General features: G+C 36.0%; 1 protein-coding gene across 1 annotated transcript in view; it reads left to right on the plus strand.

Annotated features, from left to right (window-relative positions):
• Positions 1 to 20,182, plus strand: part of TOPAZ1 (testis and ovary specific TOPAZ 1) — a 43,772-nt gene that overhangs the window by 17,056 nt on the left and 6,534 nt on the right. The window contains exons 7-17 of the mRNA XM_052797298.1: positions 2,440 to 2,525; positions 3,213 to 3,350; positions 7,740 to 7,803; positions 8,930 to 9,081; positions 9,302 to 9,394; positions 9,679 to 9,794; positions 11,166 to 11,232; positions 12,289 to 12,463; positions 13,984 to 14,084; positions 18,146 to 18,311; positions 19,170 to 19,334. Coding sequence (XP_052653258.1) covers positions 2,440 to 2,525; positions 3,213 to 3,350; positions 7,740 to 7,803; positions 8,930 to 9,081; positions 9,302 to 9,394; positions 9,679 to 9,794; positions 11,166 to 11,232; positions 12,289 to 12,463; positions 13,984 to 14,084; positions 18,146 to 18,311; positions 19,170 to 19,334 — 1,323 coding nt within the window. The remainder of the gene's footprint in view (positions 1 to 2,439; positions 2,526 to 3,212; positions 3,351 to 7,739; positions 7,804 to 8,929; positions 9,082 to 9,301; positions 9,395 to 9,678; positions 9,795 to 11,165; positions 11,233 to 12,288; positions 12,464 to 13,983; positions 14,085 to 18,145; positions 18,312 to 19,169; positions 19,335 to 20,182) is intronic.

The raw sequence follows: 20,182 nt of genomic DNA on the forward strand, positions 1-20,182 counted from the left end.
GCCGAAGGTCAGAACTTTTTTGTTTATGCCAATTCAAATGTTTGTGAGGCATTCACTAGACTGGATCAAGGAAATTATCTGGATTTAAAAAGCAGCACTTTGTTTTGACCTGGTGTATGTCACACCTGGGACAGGTACCTCATAAGTGTCTCTACCACCAGAGAAATCATAATGTAATGGAACTGTAGTCAAAGTTTCCTTCTCTTTTTCTCTGCACATAACAACCCTGACATTTAGCCTTATATAAATGCATAGGGGTTTTTGGCGTACAAGATACAGCAAAAACAGGAATTGATTACTTACGGATAGATACTGCATTCTGTTTCTTTGCAACAGCTGTTTTGGGAATTAATATTTTTACAGTTATTGGTTAATATGGACGTTTATAAGCATGGATTTCCTGAATTGAGATCAGTGGCAGAGGTTCTTGCTTAGTTTCAAATTATACTGCCAGTCTGAGCTTGCAAAATGATTTTACCACCAAGTCATTTAACAGTATTTTCAGGAAGTGCAAGAAACATAGATGCTATAAAAAGCAACTGCGAAATATGTCTCTAGACTACAGTAGTTTGAAGTTGCTCGCGTCTTTGGCCTTAAAAGTATATACACCTTCTGAAGAGTTCTTCTAAATCTATCTTCTTAAAATCATTTGAAATGGTTGCCAAAGCAAGAGTTTCTTTGCTAGGAGAGGGCAAACCAGCCTTTTTTTCCTCAGAACTGTGCAGGCGAGATTGGCTATTTCATTTTAGTGCCTGCTCTGCTACAAATTTGACATACAGTCAACAGGGAGAGTACAAACTCTTGAAAGGAGCTGGTCAGAAATTCTGTGCTGTGGGGATGGCAAGAATCTGGAGGAAAGACTTCTGAGCTAAAGTTCCCAGTGGCATTTTTCTGCAGCTAGTGGTTGACCATTTTCTCAGTCTTTTTCCTGTCACAAAATTTATCCAATCCTGAATTTACCAAATTGTCCACCATCACTGCACAAAATTATGCAGCTGTGATAGTACGTAACATTTAGATATTTAATTGTTCTACATTACATTTCTCCTTCCTATCCTGTGATAGTCCTATCTGTTTAGAAAGACATGCAGATTAAGAACCATGTACCTAGTGCAAGTCTCTAGTAGAACATTGTCGTGGTTTAACCCCAGCCAGCAGCTAAGCACCACGCAGCCGCTCACTCACTCCCCCCCACCCAGTGGGATGGGGGAGGAAATCGGGAAAAGAAACAAAACCCGTGAGTTGAGATAAGAACGGTTTAATAGGACAGAAAAGAAGAAACTAATAATGATAATGATAACACTAATAAAATAACAACAGCAATAATAGAAGGATTGGAATGTACAAATGGTGCGCAGTGCAATTGCTCACCACCCGCCGACCAACACCCAGCTAGTCCCCGAGCGGCGATTCCCCACCCCCACTTCCCAGTTCCTATACTAGATGGGACGCCACATGGTATGGAATACCCTGTTGGCCAGTTTGGGTCAGGTGCCCTGGCTGTGTCCTGTGCCAACTTCTTGTGCCCCTCCAGCTTTCTCGCTGGCTGGGCATGAGAAGCTGAAAAATCCTTGACTTTAGTCTAAACACTACTGAGCAACAACTGAAAACACCAGTGTTATCAACATTCTTTGCATACTGAACTCAAAACATAGCACCGTACCAGCTACTAGGAAGACAGTTAACTCTATCCCAGCTGAAACCAGGACAAACGTGTCATTATTGGATGCTCTTCAGTAGCTATAGTTTGTCAGAAATGGCTAAGCACCCTGCCTTTTGAATACCCAGTTCTTTCAAGGCGCCAGATGGGAACCCTAGAAAGCAAGGCATTCCAAAGCTCTTATTTCTCTTTAGATATGGAGTTGAAAATTTGAACTTTTATCTTCCATTAACATTATTCATTTTTCAGAGAAGGAAATCTGTTATCAGTAGTAATTAAAGTTCTAAACCTAAGTTTCATGGTTAAGAAACCAGTAACTTACATTGGGCTTAAGCTTGATATTGCACTGCTTAAAACACAGAGCATCAAAGGTTTTATTTCAGTTCTGGAAAAATAGTGTAAATTTATAGCTAGTGATGTGGGAATGCAGATTACTGATAAAGTGGGGGGTTTTTTCCTCTTTAAATTAAAACTTCTGGATATTTTTATTCCATTTCTTTTCTTATCTCTGTAAATTAGATTAGAAACCTTGGATAAAGTAGTGAAGCTTTTAATTTAAATGTGCCTACTCTTGAAGTTTGTGTGAAGTCTCAGTTTTAGGATAATTTAGAAAACTAACTTAAATTACTGGCTTTAGATTGTATTAATCAAATTTTCATTAATCATTGCTGTGACTTGAAGGAACTATAAATATAAAGGGAAATAAGATAAATGAGAGTGGTTTCAGTATGATTTGTTTTATTACATGATCCATTTATTGCCCTCATCCTAATTTTTAGATTACAGATTTTCAGGAAAAAGTCCTTTACTTCCTTTGCAGAATTCTGGAGGTTTTGAGCCATGGAAGATGGAAAAAAATGCAATTGTGAGTTGTTAAATCTTTACTGATTTCTGATCCTTTGGCACTAATTTTGTTAGTCAGAAATTATGAATCTATGCATATTTATGTTTCTGCTCCTCTAAAGATGTTATCACTGAGTAAATACAATTTCTGAGAACAAAATCAATGGCAAGGGGACAGCTATTACAGTGGAACTTTGTTGATTTCTATTTCCAGCTTAAGCAAAATCAAATAATGCTTTTTGCTTTATTGTTTTTGTAGAACTGAAAAGCAGGCACGGTTTCACATGTTTAAGACAGCATTATCCATTGTGCTGGGCACTAAAAAAGTGTAAAGGAAATTGATGCCCCAGAATTCTCAGACTGTTATCCAGAGCCGTGCAGGAGTTCGTCACCTTTCTTCCTCCTCTCTACTCATTGTCCGTCTCATTTAGCAGTTCTTGCATTCTCTCTGTGGTCTTCAAGACAGATTTTTGTTGTGTTAGACACTAACATGACATGGCAAGGGACTGATCTTGGTCTGCTTTGAAATGCTGCAAATACAGTATAGAGATGAGGGTTGTTTCAAAGGTTTAGTTGTAGATCACATATTTTTTGCTTTTGTTTATAATTTGTAGGTATTTTGAAATTCTCAAAAAAATGAGCCTGTTTGCTTTCAAAAAACATTACCTGTTGGGTTTTTTCTGCTTCTTTTAATTTCATTTTATTTTAGGCTTCTTATTCAGTCCAGCGGATCCTCGAGATGATTGAGTTGCCCCGTAAATATTGCAGATTTTATTTCACGACTTTGCGTGGGTGTGAAAGAGCAAAATGTTGGTTTTGGCATGTTCCTGAACAAGGGGATGAAAAGGTAAAGAGATTTATTGAACAAAGGAACAGATTGTAAGTGTGAACACTTCTTAAATGCAAAATGACATCTCTTTTATTCATCTATATATGGAAAGGCAGTAAATTTCAGAGATTGATGGATCAAAAAAAAATGTTCAGAAATTCCTCCTCTCAAGGTCTTTTAATGTTCTTTTTTAAAAAATGGTAGAATTTTGAACTAGTAGACTTTTTAAGAGAACAGACATCAGCAAAAAGAGCAAGAATTAGGCTGTATGAATATAGAGTAGTAGAATGGGGACATTCCGAGACATTTTTATCCCAAGCATCAGAGACCTGTAAGCAAACCCAGACTTCATATGTATTCTTAAATTGCAATGCCATCTGTGGTATATTACTTTCTGCAAGTTTTGTGCAACGGGGGCATGTTTATTTAAAGATGCTGTAATGTCCTTAAATGGAGCAACAATTCTCATAATATTTGCAAGCAAAAATACTTTTCCAGTGGTGGGCAAAGTAGATGAGTTTTCAAACCATTTAACAAAGAAATTATGAGTCTGTAATACTTCTAAGAACTGTACAAGGCAAGCTAATTGTGCTGTCATGTAATAAGATTTTGGAATTGGCTGTATGAAAGCAAGACTTACGTGGTTCTGTAAGTCACTTGGAAGCAGACAAAAACATTAAAACAACTCAACAAAGACAAATGCCTAAACTTGTCCTCGTTGGGTCTTAAAAGATTTATTTCTTATCTGCCATCTCATTGGTATGAGTACAGTTTTATCGTTTGTGTCAGTCAGAAAGAAATTACAGAATCAAAATGTAAAAAAATAACTTTTGATGAACCTGTGAGACATAAATAAAATAAAAAAAGGTAGCATCTAAAGGAGCTTATCCATCTCCTTGATATCTTAAATATACTGTGTCAGAATTTTTAAAATACATCAGTGTAATTTGATTTTATTTTTCTTAGTGTTTTCTCCTTTCCTTTTTATGTCTCAAAAAAGAACTGGGTTTTTTTTCTAATGCTTTGTAACACCTTTGAAAGTTTATATGACAGCTTAAAAATACTAAAATCATTTGAGAGTAATTTTGTATGGGACATTTTCCCTTTTCCTCAGTTGTGAAATATCTTTGGCATACTGTAGTGAATATCAGTAATTTTCAGCTCATTTGTATGAATTATCATGGTTTGTAGTGCTTCATTGTATACAGACATATTAAAGAATTAAATTATTTGCGTAAAACTATTAAAAAAAATTCCATTTGATTTTACTTGAGGCGCAGCACTCCAGCACACTTACTGTTCTGTCTGCCAAACCTAGTCTAACTTTCTTGGTAGTCTGGAAGTATACTTTGGGGCTTGTTTGTTTGTGTATTTATTATTTTTTTTTTAGAACTGTCCCTTTTAAAAATGATAATAGGCCGAGCACCTCATGGTGGCACCAAAGTACATGAATGGAAGACAGGTAAAGCAGCAACAAAGTAATCTAGTCAAATACAGAGGAAGTAAATCTCTTTAGAAACTGTTACGCAGACTGGTAGTCCACTTGCTTAGTACTATGTTTTCAGTGTTGATCGTTACCAGATTTTTTGAAGAGAAATACCTTTCGCCATAATGGATATTCCTTCCTTTTCATTCATGGACATGCTTTAAGGCATAACTGACTAGGATTTAACACTCTTCACAGTTGTCGTTGATCATACAACACAGCAGTAATTTAATTCATAAAAACATCATATGTTTTGAAAATCAGCATACTCTTGAGCTCAGCAAGTTCTACAAGTTACCAGTTTTTCTTTTTTTTAAAAGATGCCTTTAATTTCAAACAGTGAAATCTCTTTTGCATTAGGCAAAGTAAACAAAACTATTAAGACTGTGTTTTAAATACTCCCCAAAGTATTTAAAGGGGTGGGGGGATCTTAACAATGTGTATCCGTATCTGATTGGGGGGGGGCAGGGTAAGAAGATGAAGCCGGACTCTTCTTAGTGGTGCCCAGTGAAAGGACAAGAGACAGTGGGCATAAATTGAAATTACAGGAAATTCAGTGTGGCTTGAATGACACTTCAGACTGTAGCATAGATAATAACTGCACAGTTACATAAGTGGTTTGAAAACATGTCTTTATGCAAACTGTATTTCTCTGATTTTATTTTAGCTTTCTGCACCTTACTTATTAACTTTTTTGGACTCATATGCACTAAAGAAATATTTACTTCTTATGACTTCTTACTGTCTTTTTCCTTGATCCTATGAACCTCTAACTGGAAACAAACAGGGTATAAAGTAGGAAGGTTTCTGTCTTCGTTAATGTTGTCTTGCAACTTCAGGGTCTTGGGTGTATGCTTCTGTTATGTTTTGTTGTTTTTTTTTAAATCTGGCTTCCTAAAGAAATGAGACTTAAAGTTGCACTGTCCTTTTATTACTGTCTCTAACCTCCTTTAAATGATTTTTTAACCCATTGGTCAGTTTCAGCCACATTTAATATGGAGTGTGTGTCTCAAACATGCCACAGGTTTCATAAATGGAACCTCCTGTAAAAAGGATCCTCATTTTGATCTTACTGAGCAGAGAGCTGCAGTATGGGGTTTTCCCCCTTGTTAAACATCAGAGTGCACAGTGACTGGGAGATGCTGAAAGATTTCATAAATTCTGGTGCTTGTTCTTCTGATTTAAGCACCTCTGTGTAACTGTAGTACAACTGTGTTTTACTGGACAGTCGGTTGCTTGTATAAGATACACAACCCTTTGTTATGATTTTTATTAAACTGTCATGTTAAATGAGTTGTGGAATCAACTATTAGGTGACAGAAAAATGGGAATTGTCTCTTTCATGTACCTTCATTTGAAATCTATTGTGGTTAACTCAAAATTTAGAGATTCTCACATTTTTACGTGGTCTGTACAACTAAATCAGCTGAAGCCTCCTAGAAGCTGTAAATGAGTAACACATTTAGTTTCTTTTATGAATGTAATGTAACATGTCCCATGATTAAATACTACTACAACTGGATTTTCCAAGCAATTTCACTAATAGTTGGAACAGTCAGAGCTCCAGATGCAGTCTTGGCTTTTTTTGGGAGTCAGTCCAAAGAAGGAGGAAAACAGATTCTAAAAGAAAGCAAACTAATTTACATACTGTAAGCATGTGCTAAAGTTTGTTTTGGAAATGCCCTCAGCCACCTGGGATTGTAGATTTGGATTAAATAAGTTAACCCAATGCCAAGTGACACTGCATATATATTAACGATCAAAGATTCTCCATGATTTTCTGAAAGGTATATCTTAGACTATAGTTCAACAACATTATGACACTGTTTCAAAATAAAAACAATAAGCTTTATTTATGTTCAACATACTTACATGTACAATTTTTGGCTTCTTTGACTGATGATCTGCACAGGTTAATGGTTTTAAAAAAAGAAAGATATCTTGGCCACAAGCCAGTATGTTCTGCTTTCATGATAATTCATTTGCTGTGTAACAAACTCCATGAGTGGATCTTGTCTAATTTTGAAGTTGCATGTAAAAATAAATCCAACTCAATTCTGTAATAACGCGACTACTAATTTAGGGCATTTTCTGTCTCTTGGTTTTTTTCATTATTTCACAAAATAGTATTAAATATGACCCATTTACATTGTTGTGCAGAAAGACTGTAAATGTTCCAGAAGTGACAAAGGGTATCTGAAACGGTGGGTGGTTTTTTTCCTAACTTGGCATTCTAAGATTTAATCTCAGTAGTCTTTATTTCTTCATCTGCAGAGATGGAGCAAAATGTGTAAGTATCACAAAGCTGACAGCTTAAGATGTTAAGACAAGAATGTTCCAATACCAAATAACATATTAAAATATCTAGGGTGTGGATGTTTTTTTTTAACCAAGTGGGTCTGGGGTGAAATGGTTCATTAAATCAAATTAGTTCTGAGTTTTTTCTTCTATGTCCTTATGAGTGATTCCCTCTGATAATCACTGTTACCAACTTCATTTCTAGGTGATTTTTTTACTTCCTAGTTGGTACATTCATGTAATTTTTGTTTATCATGTTTTCACTTTCACCTTTCCGCTTCCCTTTCTCTGTTTACAGTCTCCCACATTTATACCAATTCCAAAGTAACTGTATTTTCAAATTCTTTGTTTGCTATGAGTATATACACACACATGCATGCAGCAGCTCCTTTCCCAAACATTTAATCTACATTATTTTTCTACTTGATTTGCTGTCCTTTTGACAGAGCCTTTGCCTACAGACCCAGTTACCTTCTTACACCATTTGTCAGTGTGTATGGGTTAAATAGAAGCAATGTAAAGCTTGTTTCCTTCTAGAATTCACGTTTGTAGGTAGTTCTTTCGTTTGGCATAAACAGAGGTAACATTTTACTATGGATTTCTTTTTTTTCCTCTTTTTCTAGATTTGCATGGCAATACTTAGGGCATACATTAGTATCAAAGAATCAGGCCTTCTAAAACGTGCAGGTACGATATAGTAGTAGCTTTTGATGTATCTTTGATACTTAGCTTATTTAAAGCAAATTAAATGGGCTGTCAGGAGAGAAATGGGTGCCACTTCAACAGTGAATAAGAAGTTCTGATTTCAGAGGAATACATTCAGTCCATGTGTTTTCATGTTGTAGTTTCCCATTGAGGCTAGGTATTTACATGTGCAGTTATCTCAGGAGGTTGTTACAAATCGTACTTCCATGGAAAATGAACTTAGCCCGAATGTAACTAGACTTGAGAGTAGAAACGAGTAACTGGGGCAGGGGGGAGGTTTAACAGAACCAAAATTTTCTTAAGGCACTTTTGAACACCCTGGCCAAACATCACAAATCCAAAAATTTTAGAATTAAGCTCTTGAAATGAAGTGCTGTTACAGCACCCAAACAGCTTTAGCTTAGTCCTTTCACATTACCATATATGCAAACAATTATGATTAACACATTTTAGGGACTGTAGTTGATTCAGATACATCTGAGCTTTTGAGTTCAGTCAGAAAGGGCTAAATTTTACTCTGGGCAGTCATTCCTTTTGTACCTGTCCTGTGCACTCTTAAGTTTTTGGAAGCTTATTAGAGTGTAGCACAATGTGAACGTGGGATCCAGTTGCACCCTGTGTAGTAATGTTCCCATGCTGAAATACTGAGCATTGTAATGCAGGTAAGACTGGGTACCAGCAGGCTACAGTATGTGTCTATCAAGGCTAGCACTAGAACAGGTTGTAAGACCACCTACCATGATAACACTGCGCTTGACTTACTAGAGCTTTATGTCAGGCCTTACTACCTTGATGCACCTACCAAATCTAACCTGGTTTTGTGCATTTTTCTTGTGCTGCACCAAATGAGCTAAGCTTTCTTGAAACCTACAGGGCTTATAGTGTTCAGCTCCATGACATGAGACATTTCAGAATAGTCAGTCTGGGTCTAGTAAGTTTAACACTGTATTCAAACTGGATCCTTTCACCCATTTTTCTCGATATCCCTGCCCCATAATGTCCTGGATAATCAAGGGTTGTTACACTGCATTTAAAATTCAAGGAAATAATTTGTTTAAATAGTTAGCATCAGTTACCCCAAGTGAAATAAATTTAATTTTTTTTTCAGTCCAAATATTTGTGAAATATTACAGAGAAGTTACTCCTGGTGTGGATTTTGTTTCTCAAGTGCTGAATGATCTTCTCATTTCTTTGCTCAAGAACTGTTTATTGCAGGAAGTATTTCAGATATTGAATGTAACTGCACGAATCAATACACTGGTAGGTGACCTTGTATTTTTTAAATCTTTGATCTGTAGTTTCTTAGTTTTTTGAGTACTATGCCATTTGTAGTAATATGTTCATTTTTACTCTGGTACACAAATCTTGGGGTGGGGAGCGGGGGGGGGGGAGAGCAATTCAAAAGTTCCTATTATAAAAACTCTAAGCTTTCTAATTGAACAGAGTTGCAAAACTGATTGTGCTTTTTTGTCTAAATTAGCCAGCTGTAGATGTTCTTCTGAAAGTTTTTGAGCATGTGGCTGCTTTGAATATAAGAGATGCTGTGCCTACATTAATCAGTACCTTTTGTAAGGTATGAGTTTGATTGTACTACTGCTACTTGTTGGAATTTCTGAAATACCTTGCCTGTTTTAAAACTCAAACATATCACTTTAATATTATTTCAGTACTATGTTTTAGAAGTTACATTGTAACTAGCTGAATTTGTGGTACAGGTTTCCATTTATCCCTTATTTTTTGACTGAGATTCACTCTGACATGTTTTTCCCACTGTTGATTGCCACTTGCCTCTGGAAACATGTAAGTGATCACAATTTTTTGTATGCTTACTTTTCTTCCCCCTGTTTGATATTACAGCTCATTGATGCAGGTATGTTCCTTGAGTTTGAACATTTTGACTATATTATTAAGTTCCTTCACCAATTGCAAGTTTCCAGTCAGGAAATAAATACTGTTTTGAACATAAAATCCAGGTATGTCTTTAAGGAGCTATTTTATAATTATATCTGTCTAGTTCCTTCCTCAGGTTCTATTTTTATAAATTTATTTTAAAACTTTAAAAGGCAATTAGAAAATACGAATTTAGTGTTTTGGATGAAAATACTATCATATTGTGCCTAATTGTATTTTAAAGTGCTGTCAATCTGTTGTGCTTTAAAAATCAAGGATTGTTAAGTCAAAACTTAGATTCTGACCACAGTTATGATTAATTTTTTCCGTATTGATCATCATTGTATAATCTGTTCCCAGCTGTGCTACAAGTTTATATAACTGTAGTCAAATTAGAAACATCATAGTTTAATAGATCTTTTAGGCCTGCATAAGCAAACAGTACTTCTGCAATGAACAACTCTTCTAGGCAATAAGAAGATTAGTTATAATCTGAAGTAGTTCTCTATTTTCATTTCTTGTGCAACTGTATAAACACTTGTGCCAACAGAACTAGGCAGGAGGGTCATTTTTTAAGTACTGCTGCATTATGCTGGACAAAATGTGAAATCACAGCCCACATCTGTTCCAAAACTGTTGATGTCTCCTTCTCCTCATCTGCATCATACTCACACACGCAAGTTGAGAAACTAAACTTGCGATTCATAAAGCAGCCTTTGATTCTTAGAGGAAACCAAATATGCAGCATCTACGGTGTGAAAACAAGCCATCACTGTTTCAAGTGAAAGCACTGTAGAAATTATTTGCTGCTTTTCATACTTTTCCCATAGAGTACCTTTCAGCCATGGATCTCAGTGTTTTACCAGTGCAACTTACCACACATGTTGGAGGTAATTTTTATCACAGGAATGACCCCTTCCAGGTTGCCTCAGTATGTATGTGTTTTCAGCACAAACTGAGAAACAGTCTGTATCTATGAAGACTGAGCAGCTGTGCTACTTCAATAGCATCGCACTGGGTGGATGTATCCATTGTTTCAGTGGCAGCATCAGAATAAAGTATTATGCTCCTAGCTATTTGAAGATGCATAGCACTTTCTTTTATGTAATTAACTTTTTTTTTACCTTTATGTCAGAAATACAATACAGTTCTGCATTTACTTAATGGATTGCAAGTCTTATTCCTACCTTTTCAGTTACATTTCTTCTGAGACAAAGGAATATTTTCTGTGAAAATAGCTCTGCTCAGTTATTTGCTTAATACATGTACTGACTTCCCTTGGCATGATTGTAAATGTCTGTTTTCAGTGTCCAGTTTGCATAGTGTGTAGTAAATAGGATCAAAAATCACATCATTTTTTAATTCATATATGATGATTTGTTGATCGCCTTCTGCTAGTGCATAGGTTAGTTCAATAGGATGTGTTAAGTATTAATATTTCTTTCTTATGGAAGGTTTCAGGAAAGACATTTTGAAAAGAACTGGCTTTTTGACTTTAACTTGGCAGTGGCTGAAATTCAGGTACAGTACGTGCATTCTTCAAGCATGTTGGAATACTGAAACCATGACTTCTTTTAAACCTAGAAGAAATAGCAATTTCTACATAACTTAAAATTAGTGGTTATTATTATTAACCATATTGAGATTATGATAAAATATTTTTATGCAAAGCCATGTTTGGGAAAGATTAATATGCAGGGGAAAACTATCTTTGGCTTTTCTGTAATGTCAGTATTTTAATTTACATACTTGCAGTTTTTATCTTAGTTTTGCATCTAATTCAAAGATTTTATAGGTTTAAGCAATTATTTCCTATGCCTTACATTTGTTGTGCTTGTAATTGGTAGTGGTACATCATTCTTCGCTGAAAAATGATTTAATTATTATTTATTATATAATTATTTAAAATTATATTGTTTAGCAGATAGAATTCATATCTAGTATAAAAAGGCGCAATTATAAAATGCTGTAATTGGCAACACTAAACAGGTATTTTAAAGAATAAGAAAATAGTATAAAAAATTCTTTAATTGGACACTTGCATCTTTCATATTCAAGGACAGATTACTTATTATGCACAATTATGATATAGTTTACATATTATCACACTTACCGCACAGTTCCTGAGACCAAAATTTAAGAAGGGAAGAACCAGGACTGGTTTTTCACTCCTTTAACACCAAAGTCATCAAGTGATCTGGCAAGCAAAAGACTAATTCATATAGAAAATAACCATCCATTTGGCATGCATCATGCAAAAAAAAAGATAGTAAAATAGTGGATGAATGCCAGTTCTTAAATAGGATGAATAAGTTATGAGCCTCCCCAGTTGGGGTCATGACATAAATGGAAAAAGGATTTCAATTTCCTGAGGGACAAAAGTGATTAGCAGTCCACGCAAGTTAGGCAACATGTAACTGTGCCATATTGAACATGGAGTTCTTGGCAGTAGTGTTTCATCTGCATCTTTTTTCTGCTTTAAGTCTATCCTAGGTGTATCTCTTGAATTTCAATATATTTTCTGTTTGGTGTTCTGGAAGCAGGTTTGTTAATATTTATCCCTTGCCTTCTTCGCAGCATTGCAAGGAAAAAAGTGATTGGACCAAACTGGGATCTTTGTATGTTAATGCGAGAACTGGATGTGAACATTTTGATGATCTTCAGAAATTGTCTTTATGTATTGTTGAAATACTAACCAGAGATTCAGAGACAGACAGACCAGGGGTTCCTTTCTGTGATTTTGCTGATGCAGGTAAAATTAAGATTTTTGTTCACCCCTATTCTTTGTAAAGTTTTTAAAAGAAGTAAAAAAACAAATTCATATACTGTTTTCTGAATATTAGTTAATTTTACATGTTACAATATTCATGATTTCTTGAGGTGAAAATACAGTCAGCTAAAACACTCAATAGAAGCCATTTTCTAGTAGAAGTAAAAACCATAGTGCTTGTACTTAAAGAAAGTTCTGAAGGAAGAACATTAGAGCTTTGTGAAATCAAGAAGAGAAGCCAAAATTGGTGGTCTTTTAATAAGAATGTCCTATTCTCAGGACAAAGGCAAACGTATTTAAGTATTGTCATGTGAAGTGTCAGACTCTTAATAGCATAAATAAACTTTAGAGCTGTAAATACAGCTATATATATACTCGTATATTTCAAAACCCATTGAACAGGGTTACATCATATATATCATTTGCACTTTTTTTTTTTAGTAATTTGGATTTTCAGAATTGTTTTATTTTCTAAAGAACCAAGAATTTCTGCAAGGACTGGGTCCACAAAACACCTTCTAGTTTTTTAATAGTTCTGGCAGGTTTTCTTACCCCTTTCCTCCCTATGCCCCTTCATTTACATATCTGTATCATTCTTCCTAGTAAGTTTGCAGAAAACTGAGGCTCAGTGAAGTGTCAGTGGGTTCTTAAAGCATTTTATAATGGATGACTCAGATCTTTTTCAACCTGTATTAACTACTAAAACATGATGAATATTTATTCCAGATATGTGACATGACCTTTCTGACCACAGACTTTCATGTTATAAAACAGATATCACAGTTTCCAGTTGTGACAGACAGAAGACTTTGGCGGGGCTTGGAACTTTGTCTAACGTAGAGCAGTGGTCTCCAAACTGATAGACACCTCTATCAGTAAAAAATTTCTAAGCACGTGCCCCCTATTTATTTATTTATTTAATATATGTACTACTGCACTAATATATTAAGTACATTATAAAACATACACAAAAACAGAAATTAAAAAGATGAGATAAAGATTAAATTAACACTACTTTTTATAATGTTTCAATTTTTTTTTTTTTTAATGGTACAAAAAATACTTTCTTCCCACACCTGAATGGATTGTTGTGCTCACACCCCACTTTGGAGACCACAGCTCTAGAATACCAACAGTGCTTCCAAAGTGGTTGTATAATATGGTTGGAAAAACTTGTAATTACTCAGTTCTGTAATTGCCAACATTTCTTCATGGTGCCAGAAAATGCAAACCTTACTTTACAAATAAGTTACTAAATTATGCCATTACATGTCCAAGCATCTTATGGATGAATTAGACTACTGTGAAATAGTGTCTGAATAAACTATAGTTATTTACCCTACTTCTGGTGTTAAGACCTAGGAAGTTACTACATTTAATGGCAAATATTTCAGAAAGTATATTTAATTTTTTCACAATGACTGTGTTTTTCAAGTGTGTAATTTCTTTAAAACTGCATTTACATGTAAAATTTAAAAAAAAAAATTTTTTTTTCTTTCCAGTAATAAAAAATTCACAACATAATGAAGCAGACAGAATTTTCATTGGAAGGAGTGGGATAAGCGTAATGTATTCTTACCACAAAGCACTGCAGTGGATAAAGGTATACTGGACTATAGGAACCTGACTGGAAGAAGATGAATGAGTCATTTCTTTTCTAGATGTTAAACTGTGTTTCTGTAGTTGAATGGCTGGATGTGCCACCTGCCTCCCCACCATCTTAGTACTTCTTAATTGTCCGGCTGGATCAAAGCATTTTATTGTGCTTCTCTGAGCAGTAGTCTTCTGTGGAACCCATTGTAACTTTGTCTTGCAACCTAGAAACTTGATTGTTCAACTTCAGCTTTTGATTTTTCTGAGCTAAGGATGAATCTGGATTAGGAGACAGGTCTTCCTGAGATTCTGGGGCGAGGTGCTGATGGCGAGGGGCAAGGTTTCCCAGAAACGTCACTCTCTTTCATCTGGCAATACTGCTGTATTCTGAGACCTCCCAACTCAAGCAACATTTACAGAAGTTCGAGTGGGCCCTTTCCTGCACTGATCCTTCTGAACCTCATGTCAAATAGAATGGATAACACCAGGAAGATAGAAGAGAAGCATAGCAAGGCTGCTATTGCACTTGGTGAACTGCTCATTCCCTAGAACGTCACTAGAAGTGGTTTTCTTTCATTGAGTCTAGGGTTCTAAGTTCTGTGAATCTTGCAAAGACTTGGACCTCACAAAGAAACACCCTTTACAGTCCTTTCTTTGCTGTCAAATATTACAAAGGGCCAGGATTAAGAGACTAGACATTTCACTGGATGTTTTATGTTCTTTAGGCATGAGTGCGAGGCCTGATCATGCAGTTTTGATCATAAGTTCACTGCAGCAAGATGCATTTCAATGTTAAATTTGTCTTTTTCTTCCTGGAAGGAAGTAGTGTATACCAAGCTGGATCTCATATACAATGCAACATGACCAGTGACAACATAAGAAATAAGATAAATCACCGATGACTTTGGAGTGTATTTTTGTCAGTGATCACATTCTGAACTTACCTTTGTGTCAATGGGCGATTCATTCAACTAAGTATGCTGTAGTGGGATGTTCCTCATCCCATGCAAGATGATTTCCAGCATGTATTTTTATGAACAAAAGCAAACACTCTCCTTGTCCCCTTTTGTCTCTTGGGGTTTTTTTGAGAATTATTGTCGAGGAACCCTTTCTAGTTTGCATCAAAGGATTAAAATGTCTTTTGTACTATTGTCTCTAGGGGATAACCTTCAGGAATTCTGTTACGTACACCTGTGCACTGCTCAGTCTGTTTCCAAGGTCAACCCAAGACCCAGGAGATATTTGATAGAGGTGCTTAGTCTAGAGGCAATATACCCGTTTTGATAAATCATTAATTTTGCACCATCACCTTGTTGAGTTGAATGGTCTTTAGCATGTCCCTATCAAGCTGCAGCACAGTGTGTTACTGTTTAGGAATAAAGGGAAGGAGAAGAGGGTGTTTGCATTAGCACTTTTGTAGTACTGCACTAGAACTTTTCTAAGCATTTTTGTTCCACAAAACTCAGCAGTTAGAACAGTTAAGATATTCGTGGCCATAGAAGAGGTAGTCTAAATTTTTGGCATTGAGGAGCAGTCAGTGCTCACATACTCACAATCAAAGAGCTTAGTTTGACTTGGGTTTTGGCTGTCTTCTTCAGCAGAGACAGCATATATATTCAGTGTTTGTAGGGAAATGCCTTCATACATTTTAGCTATTTTCCAGATTCATCTTAAGGGAGATGCTGATATTTCAGTTGCAGGACCTCTGATATTCCAAGAAGGTTCATCTTCATGTCCTAATTTCAGAGGTGCAAGGTGTCAAAAGCATGCGTAACATTTCCCTTGTATAACAAGAGTTACTAGAAGTACACAGTTCTTATGATACTATGATTTTTTTCATGTCTAGAGCAAAAGATCATTGCTTCTTTGAGAATGTTGTGTTAGGTATCAGACCCACCTCTGAACAGACTGCTCACCAAGATCCTCAAATAGCCTTGTAGACAACCTATGTTGACCATATGGGAGTGTGAATGAGGCTGTGCTCTGAATGATTTTTATCAGAACTGGTGGATCCCAAATTGATCTCTGCTTCAGGGATGAACTAGAATGGTCATTCCTACTTCTCTGCAACCAGCATCACTCCGTTATATGTATTGGGTAAGTCCCTAATCCTGTGATTATGGGCTAATTATCTGCTTGATCCCATGTCTTATTTCTTCCAGAAAGTGGTCCAGAAAATAAAATAGTGATGGATTTGTTCTTCCTGCTGTGCCCAAAGTAATTTTGGCTTTAGGACATGCCCTATGCCATTTTACGAATGTGTTGGACTGCCTAAAGCTATAGATGTGCTTTTCAGATCACTTTCCCTGTGTGAACATTAAACTTCTTTAGCACATAGCTTTGATGCTTGGTGGCTCTTAGGGGTAAAATACATATGCTTCTTGGTCCTGAAGAGAATATTCTTTGTAAGAGCTAAGGAAAGTTCATAAAACAGATGTACTTTGAATAAACATGCAAATTTGAAACATGTGAATAGGTCTTCCATGAAGACAGCTCTTCAAGCAACACTAGTCTACTTTCTGGATATTTACTTGTAGAGAATCCTGCAACATTAACGCTCCTTTGGCAACTATTTCATCCACTTCCTATTTCTAATATTTCCTATCTTGAGGAACTTTGCTATGGTTTATTTTTACCCAGCCTTATTTTCAGAGGATTGGTCAGAGGTTCTTGTCCAATGAAGGATCTCATGCCACAACTGCATTTTAATTGGGTGCCCTTCCTTTACAGATCATGTGTGTTTATAGCTGCATGCTTTCCATCTTTCTATAAAGACCCACTTAGCAGCCCTTCCTTTTGCTAGAAGGATAGAATAGATGCAGATCCTCCTTAATTTTGTATTTTGTCTCTGGTTTGCACTTAGACTTCAAGTATCTATTTTGCTGTCAAAGTTTCACCTGAGTCTTTCTGGTGTATATTTATTCCCTTCAACCACATACATCTACAGTTGAATGGGTTCTTTACACCTTAAATGTTCACTGCAATGATGTAGTTAGTATCCTTTTAGGGGTTATGCTGAGATAAACCATTGCAGATACCTGTAGGCCTTCAAGTCTCCAGTTTTGAGCATATGTCAGTCCACAGTATGTATGTGCATATGCATAAAGCATATTCAAAAAATGAGCTTCCTAATAAGTAAGTTTCATTTTCTGTCAACTTCTCTGTTCTCCTAAACCTCCCTTTCCCTCTACCTCCACAACCCTTGTTCCGCCACCACAATGTGTGCACACACTTGACCACAATTTTTAATAAGCCACCTCCTCATTGATGCACCCACTAAGCAAGAACTGAAACATGTCTAGTTTGGAGTTTTGTTCGTGTTGCTTCACCAGCAACATGAAGCCAGACAGGACAAGGGCTGAATCCTGCCTGTCCTTGCCTTACTGGGGACATTAATTTGATATCTTACCGTGACACAATCATCATCTTTTCTAGATTGGTCAGATCTTAATTATCTTTGAGACTGCTACCTCTCTTCCATCTTTGACTGAAAAGGCCAACCAAAAAGTCGTTAAGAAGAAGCTTCTGTAGGAAACCAGTCTAAATATCAACCTGGAATATGATAAAGTTGTTGGTTGTTATCCTGTTGGCCAGATAGGCCCAACTTTTTTCATCTTACTGTCCTGCTGGGTACAACTATCAGTGGGTTTTTTGGCTTATGTTGGAGTAATTATTTCAGTTTAATGATTATGCCTCTGCTGCAAAATGAAAGTGCTCTGTATGATTAGAATTTTATAGGTTGTGTAGTGCTGAATAGAATCAAAAGAGTAAAAATATACTAAAGTAAGCAAATACAAATTAATTACAAAGTATCTTAAAAATATTGTATAGGAACATTATATAGTAGAAATAATGTTATGGGGAATAGTGTGCTGGGAACTGTTTGACAGTGGGTTGGTGGGGTTTTTTTGCCTACACATTTTTTTTCTCGACTTAGTTTGGATAACTAAACTGATGCCTATAAATCTGTATCACCAAATTAAATCTGCTTATTTTGTGTAAATATACTCTGTTCACTGATGTCATTGTTTTCTCTGACCTTCCCCCTTTCCCTTCTCCCGCTTATGCTAGGGAAGGAAGGTTTTGGATAAATTGCATGAGTTACAGATACATTTTACAGTCTTGAAAGGACTTACAGGTGCAGAGAGGTTAGCATCAAGATGTCAAATTGTTAATAAAGCTGCAGAAATTTTTCTTAAAACTGGAAGTTTGAATGGAGCGACATGGGTATTAAGAGGTAAGCTTGTCTTATAAAAAACTAAGTTTTGACTTAAATTTGAACAGTCGCCACCTATGACAGATTTCAGATAAAAGTCACAACCTGGTCTGTGTTATTAAATAAAGTTAATGACACTGGGACAACAAAAATAAAATGTGATCCATCTTACTGGTTAGTATTATTCTTGATATGTGTAAGAAATATTATGACTAATACTAAATTTTTTTTCAGGAAAGTTTTCACAGTAGTCTGCCATCAACACCATTCTACTCAAAAGCCTACCATAACAAGGCAGGGGTGCAGCATGGAAAGCGACCCTGCCCCATGTAGATTTCCTTTGAGCCAGGCGACGTTCAATGTCAAAAAAATTTCAGGCTTGGGTCAATGCAGTGTTTCTTCACCCCTCACAGTATCCACATTTAGTAAAATAGCTCTAGAATAGTAACATATTTCTGCAATTAAATAACACGTAATTACTGGCTTTTTGGAATTCTGATCTGCTGAAATGAGAAGAAACTCGGAAGTATAAACAATAGAAGGCGTTCTACAAACTAATACTGAGGATCTAAAATTTGCTATTCAACTTCATATATGTACATAAATATATACATATTTATACATACATATGCCACTGATAGTCCATTTTACTACCATGATAGTTAATAAAAGGGGTTATTTACAATATAAAGGTTCAGAGAATCCATCAGAGAAGTATTGGTGATAAGGAATGAATTATTAATAACTAGAACTGCATTTTCTGTGAAATTCTGAAATTTGTTTTCTGCTACAGTTTGCAGTATATTCTCAATGGCCAAAAGTCTCAGCATCCAGCAGTTTCAGTTCATAGAAATAACACTGCACTGTTGTTTGCTACAGAGTCAGAGTGGACCACAAATGCACCATCGTGGCCCTGTGATAAAATGGACATCCTCAGTCGACATAATCTATTATCCACACTAGTGCACAACTACTTGAGGAAGAGTTTATACAGGCAGGCATTTGAAGTTCTGCAGAACTTGCCAGGTTTTCAAAATCATTCTGGTAAGTAAAGAAAAAGGTACTGTGTTAAGAGCTAAAAATTTAACAGATGATTCTGTACTGTTCTTTTTGTTTGTTTTCTGGCTAAAATTTGTTGAAGAAGATAGATGGTTTTAGACAAGCCCATTTTTTTTTCCAGAGTGTAGTGTCAGATAAAATATGTATTGTACTCTGCAGCTCTTGCCGCACACACATGCACGTACATGCACACACACAGAGTTTATACACCTATCCTCTTCTTCCAGTTGGCTCAGTTAGACAGGGCAGCAGGAAAGACCCACTAAATTTTTGAGAATCATACATACTCTATACAATAAGATAAAATAGGGATATCATTGGGGCTATTCATTTTATCTTAACTTCAGATGAATGTGTTGTTTTCTATAACTGAGCTAGCTAACCGAGGCTTCTTTTGCATACCATGTTAAGAACTGAGTGCTCTTTTCGGTTCAATTTACCTGACAAATTTTGGATGTGTATTTCCAAGATGCGATGCGTAGTTACTTATGCTCCACTGAGGAAACGTCAGCCAATTCCTGTATGTAGGTGTCAGTCCTATTGCCACTGTGTGCTTTTAGGTATGTTAGGAGAGCTTAGTTGGAAGACCATCTACTTAGAGAATTCTAAAAGGATCTAGTCCTTTGGGTCATGAAGTAGATACAAGACTGCTCAGTCCTGCCAAGCAGGGAACGGTTGAGAGGAAGTGGACAGTTCAAAGTAAGGGTAGAAGCAGAACTTGAAGCACCAAGTTGATTTTGATTGGTGCAAATTTTAAGTCTGAGAGATCAGGTGAAGATTGTATTTATAGGCTTGAGCAAGTGAATATGTTTTTATCTGATCTTGTTGGTTTT

Source organism: Harpia harpyja, chromosome 1, assembly GCF_026419915.1.
Source record: "Harpia harpyja isolate bHarHar1 chromosome 1, bHarHar1 primary haplotype, whole genome shotgun sequence".
In the NCBI taxonomy this organism is placed as follows: Eukaryota; Metazoa; Chordata; class Aves; order Accipitriformes; family Accipitridae; genus Harpia; species Harpia harpyja.